At 38.2% G+C, this 17,093-nt stretch overlaps 1 protein-coding gene across 1 annotated transcript in view; it reads right to left on the bottom strand.

The window, feature by feature from the left end:
• The window catches only part of LOC120532964 (long-chain fatty acid transport protein 6), a 43,946-nt gene extending 29,640 nt beyond the window's left edge, over window positions 1-14,306 (bottom strand). Inside the window, exons 1-2 of the mRNA XM_039759488.1 lie at window positions 13,755-14,306; window positions 7,076-7,285 (exon numbers count right to left, since the gene is read on the bottom strand). Coding sequence (XP_039615422.1) covers window positions 7,076-7,285; window positions 13,755-14,232 — 688 coding nt within the window. The 5' untranslated portion in view covers window positions 14,233-14,306. The remainder of the gene's footprint in view (window positions 1-7,075; window positions 7,286-13,754) is intronic.
• Between the last annotated feature and the right edge of the window lie 2,787 nt (window positions 14,307-17,093).

Raw genomic sequence — 17,093 nt, 5'->3', positions numbered from 1 at the left:
GTTGCTATGTATGTGGCTTCTGGATTTTACCAATAAACATACATTAAAAATAAACACTTCTGTTAGAGTTGAGTATAATTTTATTCACAAAGAAACCTGATACCAAGAAGAATTAATTTACCAACTGGAAATATGAATAGCACTAGCTGGGCTGCTGTGAACATTGTAAGGTCACTATGACATTGGCTTTTGTATTAAACTGAATGGTAAAATTAGCCTTCATCTCAGTCAAGGCCCTGCTTAACAGAAGCTGACTACTTTCTCCACACTTTGTTACACAACTAGGCTAAAATTTCAGCTTGGCACATGGCTTGTATTTTCCTTCGGAAAATATATGTTCAAAAGACTGTGAGGACTGAAGTACCACAATTTCAGGTCTTCTATTAAGAAGTTGTGGTGGCAGGGAGCAAAGCTGATATGATTACGGCTTCAAATAGTTGACAGGCTTGTACAATAAAACGTTACAGAATATAGATTTATTTTCTTTTTGAGGTTTATAGTCGCTCAGATCACTGATCCACCTCCCTGGCTATCATTTTAACAAAAGGAATCCCAACATATACAATATATGTTTATTTGTTACCTGATACCCTAAGAGCCACTTCACCAACATATCAAATTTCATATGCTGATAGCTGACATCAGCCAATTTCAAACCACTCAAACTTAGGCAAACAGCGGAGCACATCATGAATCCTTGACTTACTGATATGGGTGAAAGAAATAATTCTGATGCAATGGAGAAGGTTGGGGCCACAAACTCCACATTCAAGAAGAACTCATATGTAATGATTTTTTTTTAAATTTTTCATTTCAATTACATTTAAGGTCAGTCAAGCATTTACATGTCCCCATCTTCACATAAGGTTAACAGCAATTAGATATGTCAGATGAACTAAAAGGCTTCATATTGACCATAATGGTCACAGTCATATTGCTGTGATGCTACATTCTTGCATGACTGAACATTTACAAGAGTCTGAGTACCACAGAAAAATGCACACTTTGAGAAGTTAAGACTACTTCACAAACTCCAGTGGAGATAGAGAGAATCATATTTTATTAATTAACATTTTGAGTGTATATACGTATGATGGTGACCAAAATGTATTATGCTTATACTGTAAGAGGCGTTTAATTAATATAGTTTGCATGCTATTGTTTCTGAACTTACCTTTGTAGATAACTTTAAAAAAATACATAAAATCCTATGTACTTTATACCTATAGTAAAATGTCTTTATATAACTTCACTCCCTCACTATGTACCTGTAACACAGTCATAAATGTAAAATTTAAACACAAATACATGATATAATATACATACTCAAGCCCGCTTAACCCAATTCAGAAATGTCTGAAGCTATAGTCAATCTTAGCAGCACTTGGTGCAAAACAGGAAACAAGCACGAACATGACACCAGTCCATCTCAGGGCACACACATGCATACTCCACACTTGCTCACTCTGAGGCCAGTTTGCAGTCATTTATCTAACACTTGTGTCTTTAGACGGGTTGGAAGGAAATCTAACTATCTTGGGAAAATCCCATGCAAAACAAGGAGAATATGCAAATTCTACAAACACACACACGCAATAACAGAGAACAGGATTTAAACACAGGATTCTGGATCCATTATTACTTAAAATTCTTGTTTTCTATAGGAACCTAACCAGCCAGTGTATACACAGAAGAAACAAACAAACAAAAAATACAAAAAAGAAGTTGGGACATGTAATTTTTAATGATGAAAAATTGCAATTAACTGATAGATTATCTGTAGAACTGGTGTGTTCCTTTAATGTGGGTAATGACATCCGTCACATCTTCTACAACTCTATGATGGCCAGTAAGATTTTCTACATGTGGTGTGCTGAGCCGATAACATCATTTCAAGAGAGGCTCACCAAATTAACAAGCTAATTAAAAGGGCAGGCTCAGTTATAGGACGCGTTCTGGACCCCCTGCAGGTTGTAACAAAGGATAGAATTAAAACAAAGCTGAGTGTTATTATGAACAATTCTACACATCCCCTTCAGTGGAAGTGTGTAAAGAAACACTACAAACTGCAATATGCCTGCATAATGCCTCAATGTGACTGTGGTTGCCAGGTCCGAAGTTTTCTTTCTTTTCAGTTTTCTTCCTTTTTAGTCATTCTGGAGTGTGTTCAGACCATATTTCAGACCATAGTGTGTGTATATATTTATTCATTCATTCATTCATTTAAAGAGCTTGTGTAACAAGCCAGATTTCCCCCTAGGAACAAAATAAAGTTCTACCTGCCATTCCAGGTGGTTTGTCGTGTGGTGTGTGTGCGGCAACACGCTGTAATCAGCACATGCTCCCAACCCAACATGTCTGTCTATTCATTCAACAGGCTATGGCATTTCCTTTATTCTGAAGTGAATAACATGGTTATTCTAGCATATCAGTTCATTTATTACCTAACATGGTTTCTCTCATTTGTTTGGACAGTACTAGAATTATGTGTTTGGTTGTGTTAATACAATTTAAAAAAAAAGTTTTTCTTTTAACCTCTGATTTGCTACAGATATGCTGTATGACAGTGGAATTGAAAAATAATGATTAGCAGCATGCTGACATAAATGTATATTGTAACTCTGCTCACTTCCTTTTCCTTAAATAATGCTGCTCAGTACAAAAAAATAATACAATAAAAGGGACAAGTAATAAGGTGCAGGTGCAACTAGCCATCTCCTTCATCTTAATTTACAAAACTACTAGGGCCAGCTAGGCAGTCCACTGTGTCTGCATTGCTAGCAGTATGTAACAGGTTAACATCTCCATAAGGCTGCTGTATGTAGCCACAGCTTAATTAAAAGCAGATGAAGGGATCTGAAAAAAACTTTTTAACAGGAGAAGTGTCTGCAGTCATTTATTTTCTGCATTTATTAATTTTACTGTTTCTATGCATCTGCAAAAATATGATGCAGAATTTGAAGTGAGATACTATTATGTCATTCACCAGTTGTCATATGCCTCTAAACTATTTATAAAATTAAGGCAACAGCTTTTAAGGGTAATCAACAGTATACTCGGGGCACTAGTGTTTTACTTCAACTTTTTTATGTCTACTGTGTATAATATGCATTTCTACAGCATTCCGTCTTAACCGCAAAATCTGGGAATGAGAACACTGCTTTTTTTAAATATTTTTTTAGGAAAGGCGCCATTGAATTGTATGGCTTTTTTCAGAGCCACCTGCTTATTGCCTATTTTGGTAGGAAACACAAAAACCGCACTGATAAATGACACTTACTCATTCAAACATCAGAATATCTTCAACTAAGCTGAATAAATTGGGTCTTTTATTTGATGCCTTTTCTTATGTTATTTCATATATATTGCAGCTTGGTCACAGTAATGTCTGTATATTTGAAACTGCTGCAAGGAGCAAGGCTTCAGCACTTTCAGTTTTGTAAACTTGCAAAAGGTACTTTGCGTGAAAATAGATATCTTAAGGTCTGGATCTTTTGTTAAGTAGATATAGCAGCTGGAGTGATCATGCATTATATGTCAGTTGAGCGTTAAAGGCGACTAATAGCTTTATTAACAAATGATTAAGGGTCGGCTAGATCCAATTATCTCTGTGAAGAGAGCACAGCAAGCTTCTTGCCAAAGTTGTTAAAAAGCAGATGGATTTTGAAAACGTTTGCTCTCGAATGCTTATAATGGGTCCTGTTTGAACTGTGTCCTATTGTACTTGTGCATATATGCTAATTTACTTGATAGCGGCATCCCACCCTCACAGTCAATGCATGATGCAAGTACTTTGTTAATCCAGCCAAGCAAGTGCTTGTTGCATAAAGTCTTGGCTGTTCTAAATGATATCCTGGGGCTTCTCATTGAGTACTTTGCCAGTAACCCTTGTGTATCATCTCCACTTAGGCCTGCAATTACTCTGAAAAGGACTGAACGTAAAGCTGGGTTCCAGGGACAGATTCTGGAAATGAAGTTTAAAAAATCCAAGCCAGATATAGGCAACACTGAAACATACAGTACGGAGTTGTGGTAGATTGTAGTGGAGGACAGTACACAAACTAAAATAAAAATTAGCACAGAGACTCAAGCAATTACAAAGGGCATAAACAAAAACAATGAAATGAATGGCACAAAGGGCAAATCTGAACACACAAAAGCTACTGACTGAGAAAACAGTCTAGTTTTGGGTGACAGCCAAGGTCTTCTTCATGTATGCTACTTAAAAATCAGATAAGACTTGAACAAATACAGTACACCATGTACAATCTTGCAAATTGCAAAATGTGTCACCAATAGAAAAGGACCTGACCAAAGACATGGACAGGCACTTAACACAACACTTTCCTTAGATAGCAAAATATTCAAAACAGACAAAGGTTGATCACTCTGATCCTACTATTATACAAAACTGTAGCAACTTACAACACTTGTAATGTAATTTATCTCTTACTGGATGCATGTATTCAAATCATTTTATGCAACTTTTCCAGTTATTTTTCATTCATAACCTTTATTTACATAATCTTAGCGGGTTGGAGCCATTTGTTTTTGTGCTCCTGTGAACCCGGTCACCTAATAGGATATATCAAGCAACTCACTCCAACTAGTCTGTTACTTGTTCCGATAAAGTCAAACAGGTTTTATATAGTTTATAGTTGTAGGGACAGGCTCTGTGTGCATGAGTGCTAACAACTAAGGAGTGCTCAGCCAGAAGTACAATGCATAGAATGTGACAACAATATTAGCAGTGAGAAAAAGAAGGAAACATGACTCTGTTAGAAGTTTGGTCCGGCGACGAGGTCAGCAATTGTGGTCGGCAGATATGACACAATCCACGACTAGAAGTTGTGTAATGTGACATTGGCATTATTAGCTGCAGAATATGACTTCTGATAATCTGCAGTGGTGTTAAATTAAAGACTTACTAAATCATGTACTGTATGCCTGTTTACAAGAGTTACTCCGAGGACTAATGCCTACTTGGTTATTTTCTTTATTTCTCATGTGGAAACACCGAGTGATAATAAAGAGTTCCGAAACAAACAAGAAGTGAGATATTTCATTGTATGAAATGTAGACCTATTTACTTGTCATGTAGTGTGAAAAACTTTGTTTTATCAGTATCATTGGTGTATTATCTCAATACTTTTAAGCATCTTCCAGCACAAAAACAAATATTAGTAAATTCCACAGTTTTTTTACCTTGTCACCTTGAGTTTATGGAGTCAAAGCCTGAAATAATGCACACAATTATGGGAACTTGACCCCTACCTAGAATTACAGCTTTATAGTTGTATAAAGTTTTATAGTCTGCTAGCCCCAATTAACTGGTATGACCCAAATAACTTATTACACAGCCAAAATACAATTGCTTCAAGCTTATCAGTGAGTCATTTTTCTGAATTCTAATCTGATAAGCACCCAGCTATAACTAAAACATTATAATAGCAGAATTCAACATGTGTTCTATTTATGAATCTATTTTTCAATACACTAATAAGGCTAAATACAGTATGTTGACTTACAGAAAATCTTGAAATCAAGTTTATTTGTATAAAAAATGAAGGGGGAGAGGGGGTAGGCAAGCCCCAAATGAGTCAAGTATTCCCACTGCACCAAAGAGCATTTGCTCTACAAATTTTAAAAAAGGCTTATGAATTTTCCAGTTATTTTATGTATGTTCAAGAAAAAAACAAACATAATTTGTGAAGTCTGGTATTTTGTTTCAAGTTTCTTTTAAAATGTAAGCATTGAATTTCTCCATTCTCATAAGGTCACATTAACCTTTAAAAAAAACTTTACTTTTACTACAGTCAAATTGTTTCCATTCCTTTTAGTAAATGCTGAACCTATAAAACAAATAAGTTTGCCAACTGTGATAGACTGTGTGACCCAAGCAAGTTGGTTATTTTGTCTAAGCGGTGAAGGTTAAAAATGTTAAAAATGAAATTATTATAGTTTAGCTCTACACTGAGGAAGAATCTTGAAATAGTTTTAATTTAGCAAAGTATGCAATATATAAAATTAAATGCTTTGCTTGTTGACTGGTTGATACAATAACACAGTGGTTACTGTGCTACTGGCCAGCTTCAGAAGCCAGGGTTTGATTCTAAACCAGGCACAGTTTGCAGTCTCCTCATGTTTGACAGATTTACTCCAGCTTTCTAAAATGTTCTAAAGATATATCTGTTAAGATAATTAACTTCTCTAAATTAGCCACTTATAAAACTAATGTTGCATGCAAGGCTAGCCTCAAAATTTCACCTGATTCAAGTGGGATAATTTTCCTGTTACCATGACCCTTAATCTGGGAATCCTAATTAGGAAATTGGAAGGATGGCTGTAGGTTTAAATATGTCTCAAAAAATGCAAAAGATTAAGATTTTAGCAAAGGGTTTTCTTTAAATTCTAGTACATATATCACTTTTTAATGACATTTACATCACATTGTTTCCCTTAAGGAGGTATATTTGAACAACGGCTTTCTAGGTGAGAATGCTGTTTGTGTGGTGGTTGCATGTCCTCCACATGTCTGCATGGGTATTCTCAGGATACTCCAGTTTTCATACGACACCTCAAATACATGCATGTTCGGTTAATGTAAGGTTAGCCGGTGATTCTAAATTGGCCCACTGTAAGCATGATGTGCACCTGAGTGTGCCCTAAGATTGAATGGCACATATTAAGAGTTGATTCCTGTCTTTGCACCCCAGATCATGAATTTGATAAAGTGTGTTTGAGAATATTAGGAACACTTAGGAACACTTCCCTTTATTTTTATCTTCCATCACTGAGTACAAACTGTGCACCAATGGCTAGGAATACTCCATGTGTACACAGAGATATGTCTAAAGAGGTGCAAACCACTGACAAATAATATCCCTTAGCAGAGTGTACACTCAGTCAGTGACTGTTACAGAATGAAAACTAGTAAGTGTGTTAGATAGATGATAGACAGATAGATACTTTATTAATCCCAAGGGGAAATTCACAAAATAGTGTTGCTAGTGTAATGGGAATGTTCATGTGTAGGAACCAGTAAACTATTACATAACATACTTATTTACAGTACCTGTAGTTCCAGAAGTAAAGATATAAAGTGAGTTTGAAAAAATGTTGGGTGAAGAACATAAATCTGTAGGCAGTGGTTCCTCTGAAGCATCTTCCATTTTGTCAAGCAAAGTCAGAACTTCTTGATGTGATGAGCTTTTTGCTAGAAGCCAGACCTGGATTCCACTTTGTAACAGAGAAGGGAGAATATCTTCTAATGTATGAAACAAATCTGAAAATGGACAAAGGTGTTTAAAGAAATGTCACCTCTTAGATCTACAGAAGAACATTTTTCTGTTATAACATCCATCCATCCTACTTCTATACCTAAAAGTCTATAAATTAAATTATTTACCTGATGTAAATGATAAGTACATCTTGGTGTTTCTACTTAGCCAGAAAAAATGCAAAAAGAGCCAAAAAAGTAAAACATGGTTTAATTAATAAATATTTAAGGAAAGGGTGAACGAGAAATCAATGTATCAAAGACATAAATACATACATACATAAATAAATAAATGAATAAATAAATAAATAAATAAAAACATACCTTACTAGGCCTTAAAATACATTTAGTTTTGCTTACTGTACATTGCATAGCTTTCCCAATTTTCTACTTCTGAAACAAATAAAAGCATTCTTGCCCAGTCTTCCTCTCTGTCAATAAGATTTTGCCAAGCTTATCACCAATATCTAAACCTAGTGTAGACCTTGCAGCGGGTGGTGTTTGAATCCAATTTTTATTATTAACTTATTATATACTTTGATTGATGATTTTACAAAATCAGGATACAATAAAAATATGTACACACATATTGCCATGTGGCACAGCTAATTTGCTCAGAGCCAGAAAACAAGTTGGAGCAGCAAATTGAACCAGCACACTTGACTTTTCAAAAACTATAGCTTAAACCCACATCACAATAGGCCACTTTTCCAGTGATTTTCAGTTGTAACCTTCATTTACATAATCTTAGGCAGCTGGCGCTGCGATCCCATGAAGACAATTGCCTAATGTAATATACCTAATGATGGTGACCAACTAGTATGAGACTAGCTATGATAAAACCAAACCCATTTGATTTTCTCATTAGTTGAAGGGACGGGCTGTGTATGCAGGTGAGCTAAAAAGCAATAAATGCTCATCCAGAAGTACTATGCATACTGTAGAACAGAGGTAGCCAACACGATGCTTACGGGCACCTGGTCGCCTGCAGAGACCACGTGAGTTGCTGTGGGCATGTTCTAAAAATAACACTAGACACATTTAATTGTGTTGCTCTTCTTTTTGAATCAATAAAACTTACATTGATGTAGTTTGGGGGACACTCAGGGGTCAAAGCTCAATATTGTGCACAAGACAAACCTCAGTCTCACTCTTGGCTGAGACAAGCAAACGGGCATAGCTACGATGGAGAGTTTTTTTACTCCCAAAAAAAAAAAAAAAAGAAACATGGCAGAAAAGCAAAAGGAAACTTACCATTTTCACAGTGATTGGGAGGAAGAGTTATTTTTTACGACAGTGAAAGAAAAGTGTGTATGTCTCATTTGTGTGTCACAAAAGCTTCCATGCTAACTACCCACCTGGCAGTGCACTACAGGCAGAAAAAGCCAGTGAGTTAAAGGCAGCTTTGGACAAACAGCAGTCTTTTTGCACGAGGCTGGTGAAAAAGTAACAAAAAGCAACAGAAGCTTCATTTAGAGCTGTAAATATTTTGATAAAGTACACGAAAGCCTTTTCGGATGGGGAGGTCTTGAAAAAAGCAATGATGATAATTGCAAACACTGTGTTCAAAGACGAGAGGAATGGTCCCAATGTCATCTCCATAGTCTCCATTGTTCAACTGGGGGCAAGTGCTATTGTTAGAAGAGTGTCGGCTATGATCGGGAACTTGACAGAGCAGCTGGACTGGGATCTGGTTAAGTGTAGGTGGTTTAACGTCCAGTGTGATGAGTGCATGGACAACAGCAGTACATTACAGCTGATGATGTTTATCTGAATGGTGTTTGATGATTTCTCCACAAAAGAAGAACTCCTGACACTACTGCCCCTGAAGACAACAAAGAGGGGACTTGACATCTACAACGAGGTGAAGAGGTTCTTCATGGAGAAAAAGGTGCCACTGGAAAAGTTTGTGTCAGTGACTACAGATGGGGCTCCTGCCATGATGGGCCGACATGCAGGCTTCATTGTGCAATGCAAAGGTCACACAGACTTCGCTAAATTTCTACATTACCACTGCATCATACACCAGCAGGTGATATGTGCAAAAGTGTTCGGCTTTGATCATGTGATGACTCCCGTCGTGAAGATCATAAATGGCATCCACTGCAAGGCCAAACAACACAGGATATTCAACTATTGGAGGAGCTGTCAGCTGAATATGGTGTCCTGTTACTACACACAGAAATCCAATGGCTCAGCAGGGGACGAGTTTTGCAGCGTTTTTTGTCAATTTTGGGTGAAATCAAAGAGTTCATGCAATCCAAAGTGGAAGACGCCTCGCTTCTCGAGGACACTGAGCGGATACTTGACCTTGCATTTTTAACGGACATCACTGGGAAACTGAACCATTTGAACTGTGAGCTGCAAGACAAAGGTAAGACTGTCGCTGACATGGTAAGCTCTGTAAATGTATTTAAACCTACACAGAAAAAAGTGCTGCACTTTCCCTCCGTGCAGTCAGTGCTGAATGACAATGCTTTTGCATGTGCAGCTTTTAACAAAGCAGCAGAAAACTACTCTCAAATCATAAAAAGACTTGGGGAATAGTTTGAGAACAGGTTTTGTGACTTTGATCAACTTGAGCCATGTGTGTCATTCACCACCCACTCAAAGCATCATGATGCTCCAACATTGATGGACTGAAAGCCAGAAGTCTACGTGACCATCATCATCAGGTCCTTCCATGAAAACCCTAAATTCAAAGAGGACTGTTTGACTTATGTTAGGTAGATTGACCAGAGGGGACTGGGCGGTCTCATGGTCTGGAACCCCTACAGATTTTATTTTTTTTCTCCAGCTTTTGGAGTTTTTTTTTTGTTTTTTCTGTCCACCCTGGCCATCGGACCTTACTTATTCTGTTAATTAATGTTGACTTATGTTTATTTTTTATTGTGTCTTCTATTTGTCTATTCATTTTGTAAAGCACTTTGAGCTACATTTTTTGTATGAATATGTGCTTTATAAATAAATGTTGATTGATTGATTAATTGATTTCAAATCCTTTCATGCAAGTGGATATGACATGCATTGCTGAGCAACTAAGTGCAACGTTCACCTTGGAAACTGAACAGGTAGAGGTTGAAATCCTAATGTTGTAAAATGACCTCAACCTCAAAGCCCATCAGAGTGCACCAAACCTTTGCTGTCTTGTGGACACAGAAAAATACAAAGGTGTATGCTCAACAGCTATGAAAGTTTCCTGCCTTTTTGGTTCAACCTTTCTCTGTGAATCAGCCTTTTCTGACATGAACTTCATCAACAACAAACACAGAACACGCCTTACTGAAGCACATCTACCAGACTCACTCAGCGTTGCACTGTCAAATTATACCCCAGATTACAGCACACTGGTGAACAGCATGCAATGACATGCTTCCCATTAACAGACACTTAAAGACAAAGAAAGAGATAACAGATGTTTTCAGTGAAAAACTATGGCAACGTTAAACTCAAATATTGTACATAAATGTGACAAATAATTTGTTCAAAAAGTGTAACAGATGTGAGGATTTCTTAAAAATGCTATAGATTTGGTGATTAGTACAAATGTGGTAGGATTAATTTAAAAATGCGAAAGTTGATTTTTTTTATTTTTAAGGGATATAGCGGGTTGGATAATGGATGGATGGATGGAATCTTACATAACAGATCATTTGTACAAACATGGGACAGAGTTCATGATTTGTTCAAAATTGTTACAAAGGTTGTGGTTAGTACAAACAGGACATGATATATGAATATTTATTATTATTATTAATAACAATAATAATTTCATTAAAGGTGAACCATGCAACTTTATGTTAATCGGGAAGTTTATATCAAACAAGTAGCTCTTCGTATTACTCAGTACCATTGAACTATCTCTCAGTTTCAAAAAGTTGGCTGGTGACCCCTACTGTAGAATGTAGCAAATAATTATAAGGAACACACTTCTTTTGAACCTCACAAACATAAGTGAAGCTTGTCTATCTGATGTCTTGTGTTTTATATACTAAACAGAATGGACAAAATTAAAAAAGGCCTTGCATTTCAGCTGAATTCACTAGCCCTTCGTAAAGTGCTGTTACAGCACCAGCTATGTCAGGCAGCACAGGGGTTGTGAACCTCAGAAACAAAAGAGAAGCTTGTCTGTCTGATGTCTCCTATTTTAAGTAACATAATGGAAAAAAGAAATAAAGGGCAAAGATTGCTGCTGAACTCAATGCAGCTGTTAATCCTTTATACGACGGTGGCTCAGTCACAAGCAATATGCTCTTGGCTGTCACAAAAAAAAGGGCGACCATGACTAGGCTGGAAGATAGGAGTCAAGTCAATAAATGTGAAATGGGTTGCAATTTTCAGTTATGTTATGTAATTTGACATAGTGCAGCGACAAGATCAGCAACTGGTAAACTGGACATGCCTGGCAACAAAAAGTTGTGTAATGTGACATTGGCTTTAGTCATAAAAACACAAATAGTCCATCCTGGATAACTTCTGGGCTTGGAGCAGATTGACAAAGTATTATAATCACCATGTTAGACTGCTCTCTGGCAGCAACCAAGAACACTACACCCCTGAGATCTTGAAACCTTGTGAACACAATATCTGTAAGAGAGGATTCTAGCTGCCTGCTTTCTGGTTAGATCAGCACTGTATTTGCCATGCCAGGTAACAAATCTTCTGCTACATGTCGACCTAAAGAACTTAATCAGTTCTTGAGACTCCCAAGGACTCTCTTTATCTCCAGTCTGCCACACAGAGGTACTTTATTTTCATTGATGTGACTTTTATAATCCTGCAGTGGGCTGGCGCCCTGCCCGGGGTTTGTTTCCTGCCTTGAGCCCTGTGCTATATCTTAACCAGCTATATCCTAACTACAGGGTCACGGGGTCTGCTGGAGCCAATCCCAGTCAACACAGGATGCAAGGCAGGAAACAAACCCTGGGCAGGGCACACCCACAAACCAAGCGCACGCTAGGGACAATTTAGGATCACCAATACACCTAACCTGCATGTCTTTGGACTGTGGGAGGAAACCGGAGCACCCGGAGGAAACCTACACAGACACCACTGTGCCGCCTACTGTAAATCAGTCAATCCTAAATGTATTCAGGATCACTAACAGCAGGAATCATATAATCACACTTCACACTGCAAATGGGATTAAAACACAGTAATTCACTCACAAAGTGAAACCTGACCTGACAAACGAATGGGCAAATTTGTGAATTACAGTCTCACTTCATGACATTTTAAAAATCTTTTGTATCTTAATAATCAATGTGCAATACATCACAAAGGCAAATAAAGATATGATAAGCCTGCACAAATGGAAAAATGGAAGCATTGCTGCCTCACAGCCTCGTATATCTTGTTATGTATTCACTTAAATTTTTTTTGCTGACTTCAGTTCACCGTCAGTGTCCAAAGGCCTACTTTCAGGGCAGATGTGCACATCTCTAATGTTAAATGTCTGTTTTAACTTTTGTTAGTTGATAGGTTTTGAAGCCCTTAAATTGTATGTATGTTTTTCTTTGTTCTTCACTTTTGATGATTGATTTTGTTCCCTTGTACAGTAATACTGGTTTCCAAACATTACACTAGTGTTACGTTGATCTCTTTTTTAAGACACTTTGGATAAAGGCGTCTGCTAAGCAAGTAAATGAAAATGTGACGGACCCTTGCCTTACCAACTGGTGCCGGTCTCCCTCGTGCAGCCACAGACCCTGACAAGGAAAACGTTGTTTCAAACCACATATGAAACTGGCTGTGCGAAAAAAGTAAATCAATATACATGTACAATACAAGCTACAAACAATCTTTGCCTTATTTGAAAAATAATTCACTTTCTTTCGTGTAATTATTTTGGCATCGATGCCCGTCTTGAGAAAATGAACGCGTGTATGAAGAGACAATAAAGGTGTTTCTAATAGTTACTAATCGTGTGTGCGTATTTCACCCGAAATAACTGGTCAACACGTCTGTGTAACCCTTCTACATTTTTAATAAGTTAAATCAATTTTAAAAGAAATAAGCGCAATTCAAAGAGATAAAAAGTCAAACTGGGAAGATGCAATCGCGGCTTCACATTTCAAAGGAGAAACGCCTAAAAGGCAGGAGGCGGAGATCGCTGCTTTTCGTTTCAAGGTGAAATTTAAAAAAAAAAAACAAGCTGGGCCCAAGTTTAGCTCGGCTAAAGGGCTTCTGTGCTGCTCGTCACGTCTCCTCTGACATAAAACTGGTGTTTCTTATCCTTCCAGGCACATCTGGTATTTCAAATACTACAAAGAGCCAGAAAGTGAGAGCCCGCAGCGCTGCGAGTCTGTTCACGGTCGGGTACTTAAGGTGACGTCTAGAGCACACCGCCCGCGCGCTGCCTTCCCGACTACCTGAAGTACACAGACGCGCGCACTTCTTCCACAGGCTACCTGAGCCAGGCGCGCGCACGGAAGCCTGTCTCACCCACCCGCATCTCTCCACGTCCAACACCTACCTGCGCCCACGACCACAGTCTTCGCCCCGCAGGCGCCCAGGCAGTGCACGAGGGCACGGGACTTGATGTTGAAGTTAAGAAAAGCAACCACGCAGCCCAGCTTCGCAAGTCCGAACCAGACGCAGATGAAGTCGGGCTCGTTGCTTATGAACATGGCCACCGTGTCCCCTTTTTGCAAGCCGCTATGTGCGTTCAGCACCTGGGCCACCTTGTTGCTGCGTCGCTCCACGTCTCCATAGCTGTACGTTTCTCCTTCGTAAATGATGAATGACTTTTCGGGGGCACACTTGGCCTGGCGCACAAAACAGTCCAGCAGAGTGATTACCCCCTGGCGCATTCTCCTTTTCATCGTCTGCTTGACTCTCTGCAGCTTAAAGTAATAAATCAAATCCAGCCAGATGTATGGGTAAAACATCCTCTGCAACAACAACCCGGTTGCAAGTCCTACTGCCGCCGCGGTTATGATAGGGAGCAGCATTGTAAAATGCTACCACTGATCTAAGGAAAGTTAGCTTAAACTTTAGAGGCAGCTCGGAGACCAGCGTACTTTTAAATGCCCGTGCCCGAAATCGCGCGTGCGCAGTCGGTAACACTCAGCTGGTTTGGTTCAATGGAGCAAACCTCATGCAAGGGGCTGGTAAGTAAGTAAGTAAGTAAAAGAAAGAAAGATTAGCTGGCCTTTTATTATATTGGTTAGAAATTTTAGAATTTTGCTAGAGTCTGAGATGCATTTCAAAAACGCTTTAATTTTTAGAAATTTGTATGAGCACCACTAGCAAACAACTTTGACATCTATTTATCTATTATATAGTGCCCTTTGCTATCCTATCTATCTATCTATCTGTCTATCATTACACATTGCATATACTAGATTAACTCTTCATATAGTTCAGGAAGAGGCATCAGTAAGGCTATCAAGGGGTCTGTGTATGGATCTCAATGTCCCAGTGAATTGAAGGGGACATTGTGTTGTAAAAATGGTGCCATCCTTTAGACAAAATATAACACAAGGTCTTGACTCTGCTATCATAAAAGATCCCCAGGCAGCTTTTGAAAAGAATAGGATGTTTCTTGATATCCTGGCTAAACTTCCCACCACAGCCTGGCCATTCTGGTACCCTAATCATTCTGTCTCACTTTGGTTAACTACTGTATGTCTCTCTCCACTTCACCGCTTAATAGCTAATGTTTGGTGAGCATACTAGTGCAAGAATGGCTGCCATCACGTCATTCAGGTGGATGATGCACATTGGTGTTGGTTGAAGTGGCATTTTAAGTAGTTTAGAAAAGAGATATATAAATGTAATTACAGAAGGTGAACAAAAAAGTGGAAACACTGGGGTAAATGAGTGATAAAAATTAGTTCCATTGAGTTAAATGGTAGTTTTCAAGTATATAATTTCTGGGATTTCCACTTTATAAATACAGCTATGCTGAATAGAAAAACACAAGACCTCAGTAACTTTCAAAGTGGGCATTTTCAGAAGGACCTTCAGAGATGGATTAAATTTGTACATTTCCATGTCACTGCATGCTTAGCACTGCCTAAAATGCACTCAGTGACAGGAGACTGTTAAAATAGTGATAATAATGACAACTGCCATGTTATAAGATATGGCAGCAATGGATAAAATGCACGGTAACTGATTTGGCCAAAGGTGTGACAACTGACATTTTTGAACTGGTTATACAGGACAACTGTATCTGGAAGCACTACTCTTGAAAGGGCTACTTATACATTAGTTCAACATGCAAAGTCATTAGGGAGCTATTGGAATTACCCAATAGCTGAAGATCAGGGGCCTCATGCATAAATGTGTAATAACGTTTCCACGTTCAAATCGCGATGTATAAAACTTACACTTGGCGTAAAGCCACGCACTTTTCCACGGTACCTAATACCCTGTCGTACGCAAGTTCTCTGCTCGGTTTTGCAGACTGGCGGCACCCAGCATCAAAGCAGTGCTACTGTTCCTGTGTGGTTACCCTTTATTTCTTAGAACCACATTTCTGACACGGCTTTATATGTAAATACACTGAAACTAACTGCATATTGTTTATTAGTGTAATGCATCTGATTTTAGATAACCTGTAACAATATAATGGCCCAGGGAATAGCCATAGTATTCCAAATACCATAACTGCTTTAGCGTTGTTACTCTAACTGCACCATCTTCTACTTCTTTTTCTTCTTTCAGCTGCACCCTTTAAGGGTTGCCACAGCGGATCATCTTTTTCCATATTATTCTCACTGCACCACTCAGAGTATTTATATCATCGTATCTGAGTGGGGAATCACAGCAGCAGCTGATCGGAAAGAGAATTATCGGTATACAGCATCAAGCACATGCTGCCAAAGCCACGGCAAAACGTTTCAAACCCTTTCCGGTACGGTCCTCGCGGTTCAGAAACAGTTTCATCCCAAGAACTATAGGCGTACTCAATTAATTGCTCCTTGTAGAACTGTTTGTACTTATAAGTACAATCACCTCACTGTAAACTTGCACTACAGTTATAATATTGCACAACCTGAGCCACTTTATAAAGCGCGTATTTACATATGATGACAATATGATTTTTAAGAAGAAATGCAGCAAAATATGTTGATTATATTATACAGAGAAAACTTTAACTTCATTTAAATAATCTGTATTGTTAATAATTAAACATTTGTGGACACGGTGCTGCAGCGCTAGCAAGTTCACGTATTGTTCCTGCCTTGCGTGCTGTATATTTGCTGAGGCTGGCGCAACACTGGAAGGATAGAAGGATAGAATAATTAAACACGTACTATGAAGATATTTCAATGTTCCTTAAAAGTTTTGAAGAATCGTCGTTGTAAGCTTACAAGATGGCTTAACGTCTATTACAGAGCTGATTGTGTGGCGATTGGGTATTTGGGCAAAGGAAAGTAATGACAGGAATTGGAGGTTAGTACATTTGAAAGAGACAATACTGCTACAATAAATTATTTCATCGAAGGTCATGCATGGCGCAAAGGGCATCTTGTGTGAGACATGAACAATCACTGTGCCATCGTGTTCCCATGTTTAATAACATGCTTTCATTCCAATCATCATGAAAATGATATCACGTATACATCTCAGTATTTTAATTATTCAGAGAGCTGTAATATCATGAATGTAATGGATTCTGTGTCCTGTCGGAGAAAGAGAAAGAACGGAAGCACGTAGTGATTCACACACATAGAGCTCATTGAAGATCAAATACAAAACAAAGCATTTAACGTGCTAATTTAGTTACGATGGGATTTGAGAAACTAGTAAATTAAATGAATTTAAGATTAAGTTTATGATGTTCTACTTTAATGACAAAATA

Source organism: Polypterus senegalus, chromosome 7, assembly GCF_016835505.1.
Source record: "Polypterus senegalus isolate Bchr_013 chromosome 7, ASM1683550v1, whole genome shotgun sequence".
NCBI lineage: Eukaryota > Metazoa > Chordata > Cladistia > Polypteriformes > Polypteridae > Polypterus > Polypterus senegalus.
The sequence above is the reverse complement of the archived record's forward strand: the minus strand, read 5'-3'. Positions and strand labels throughout refer to the sequence as shown.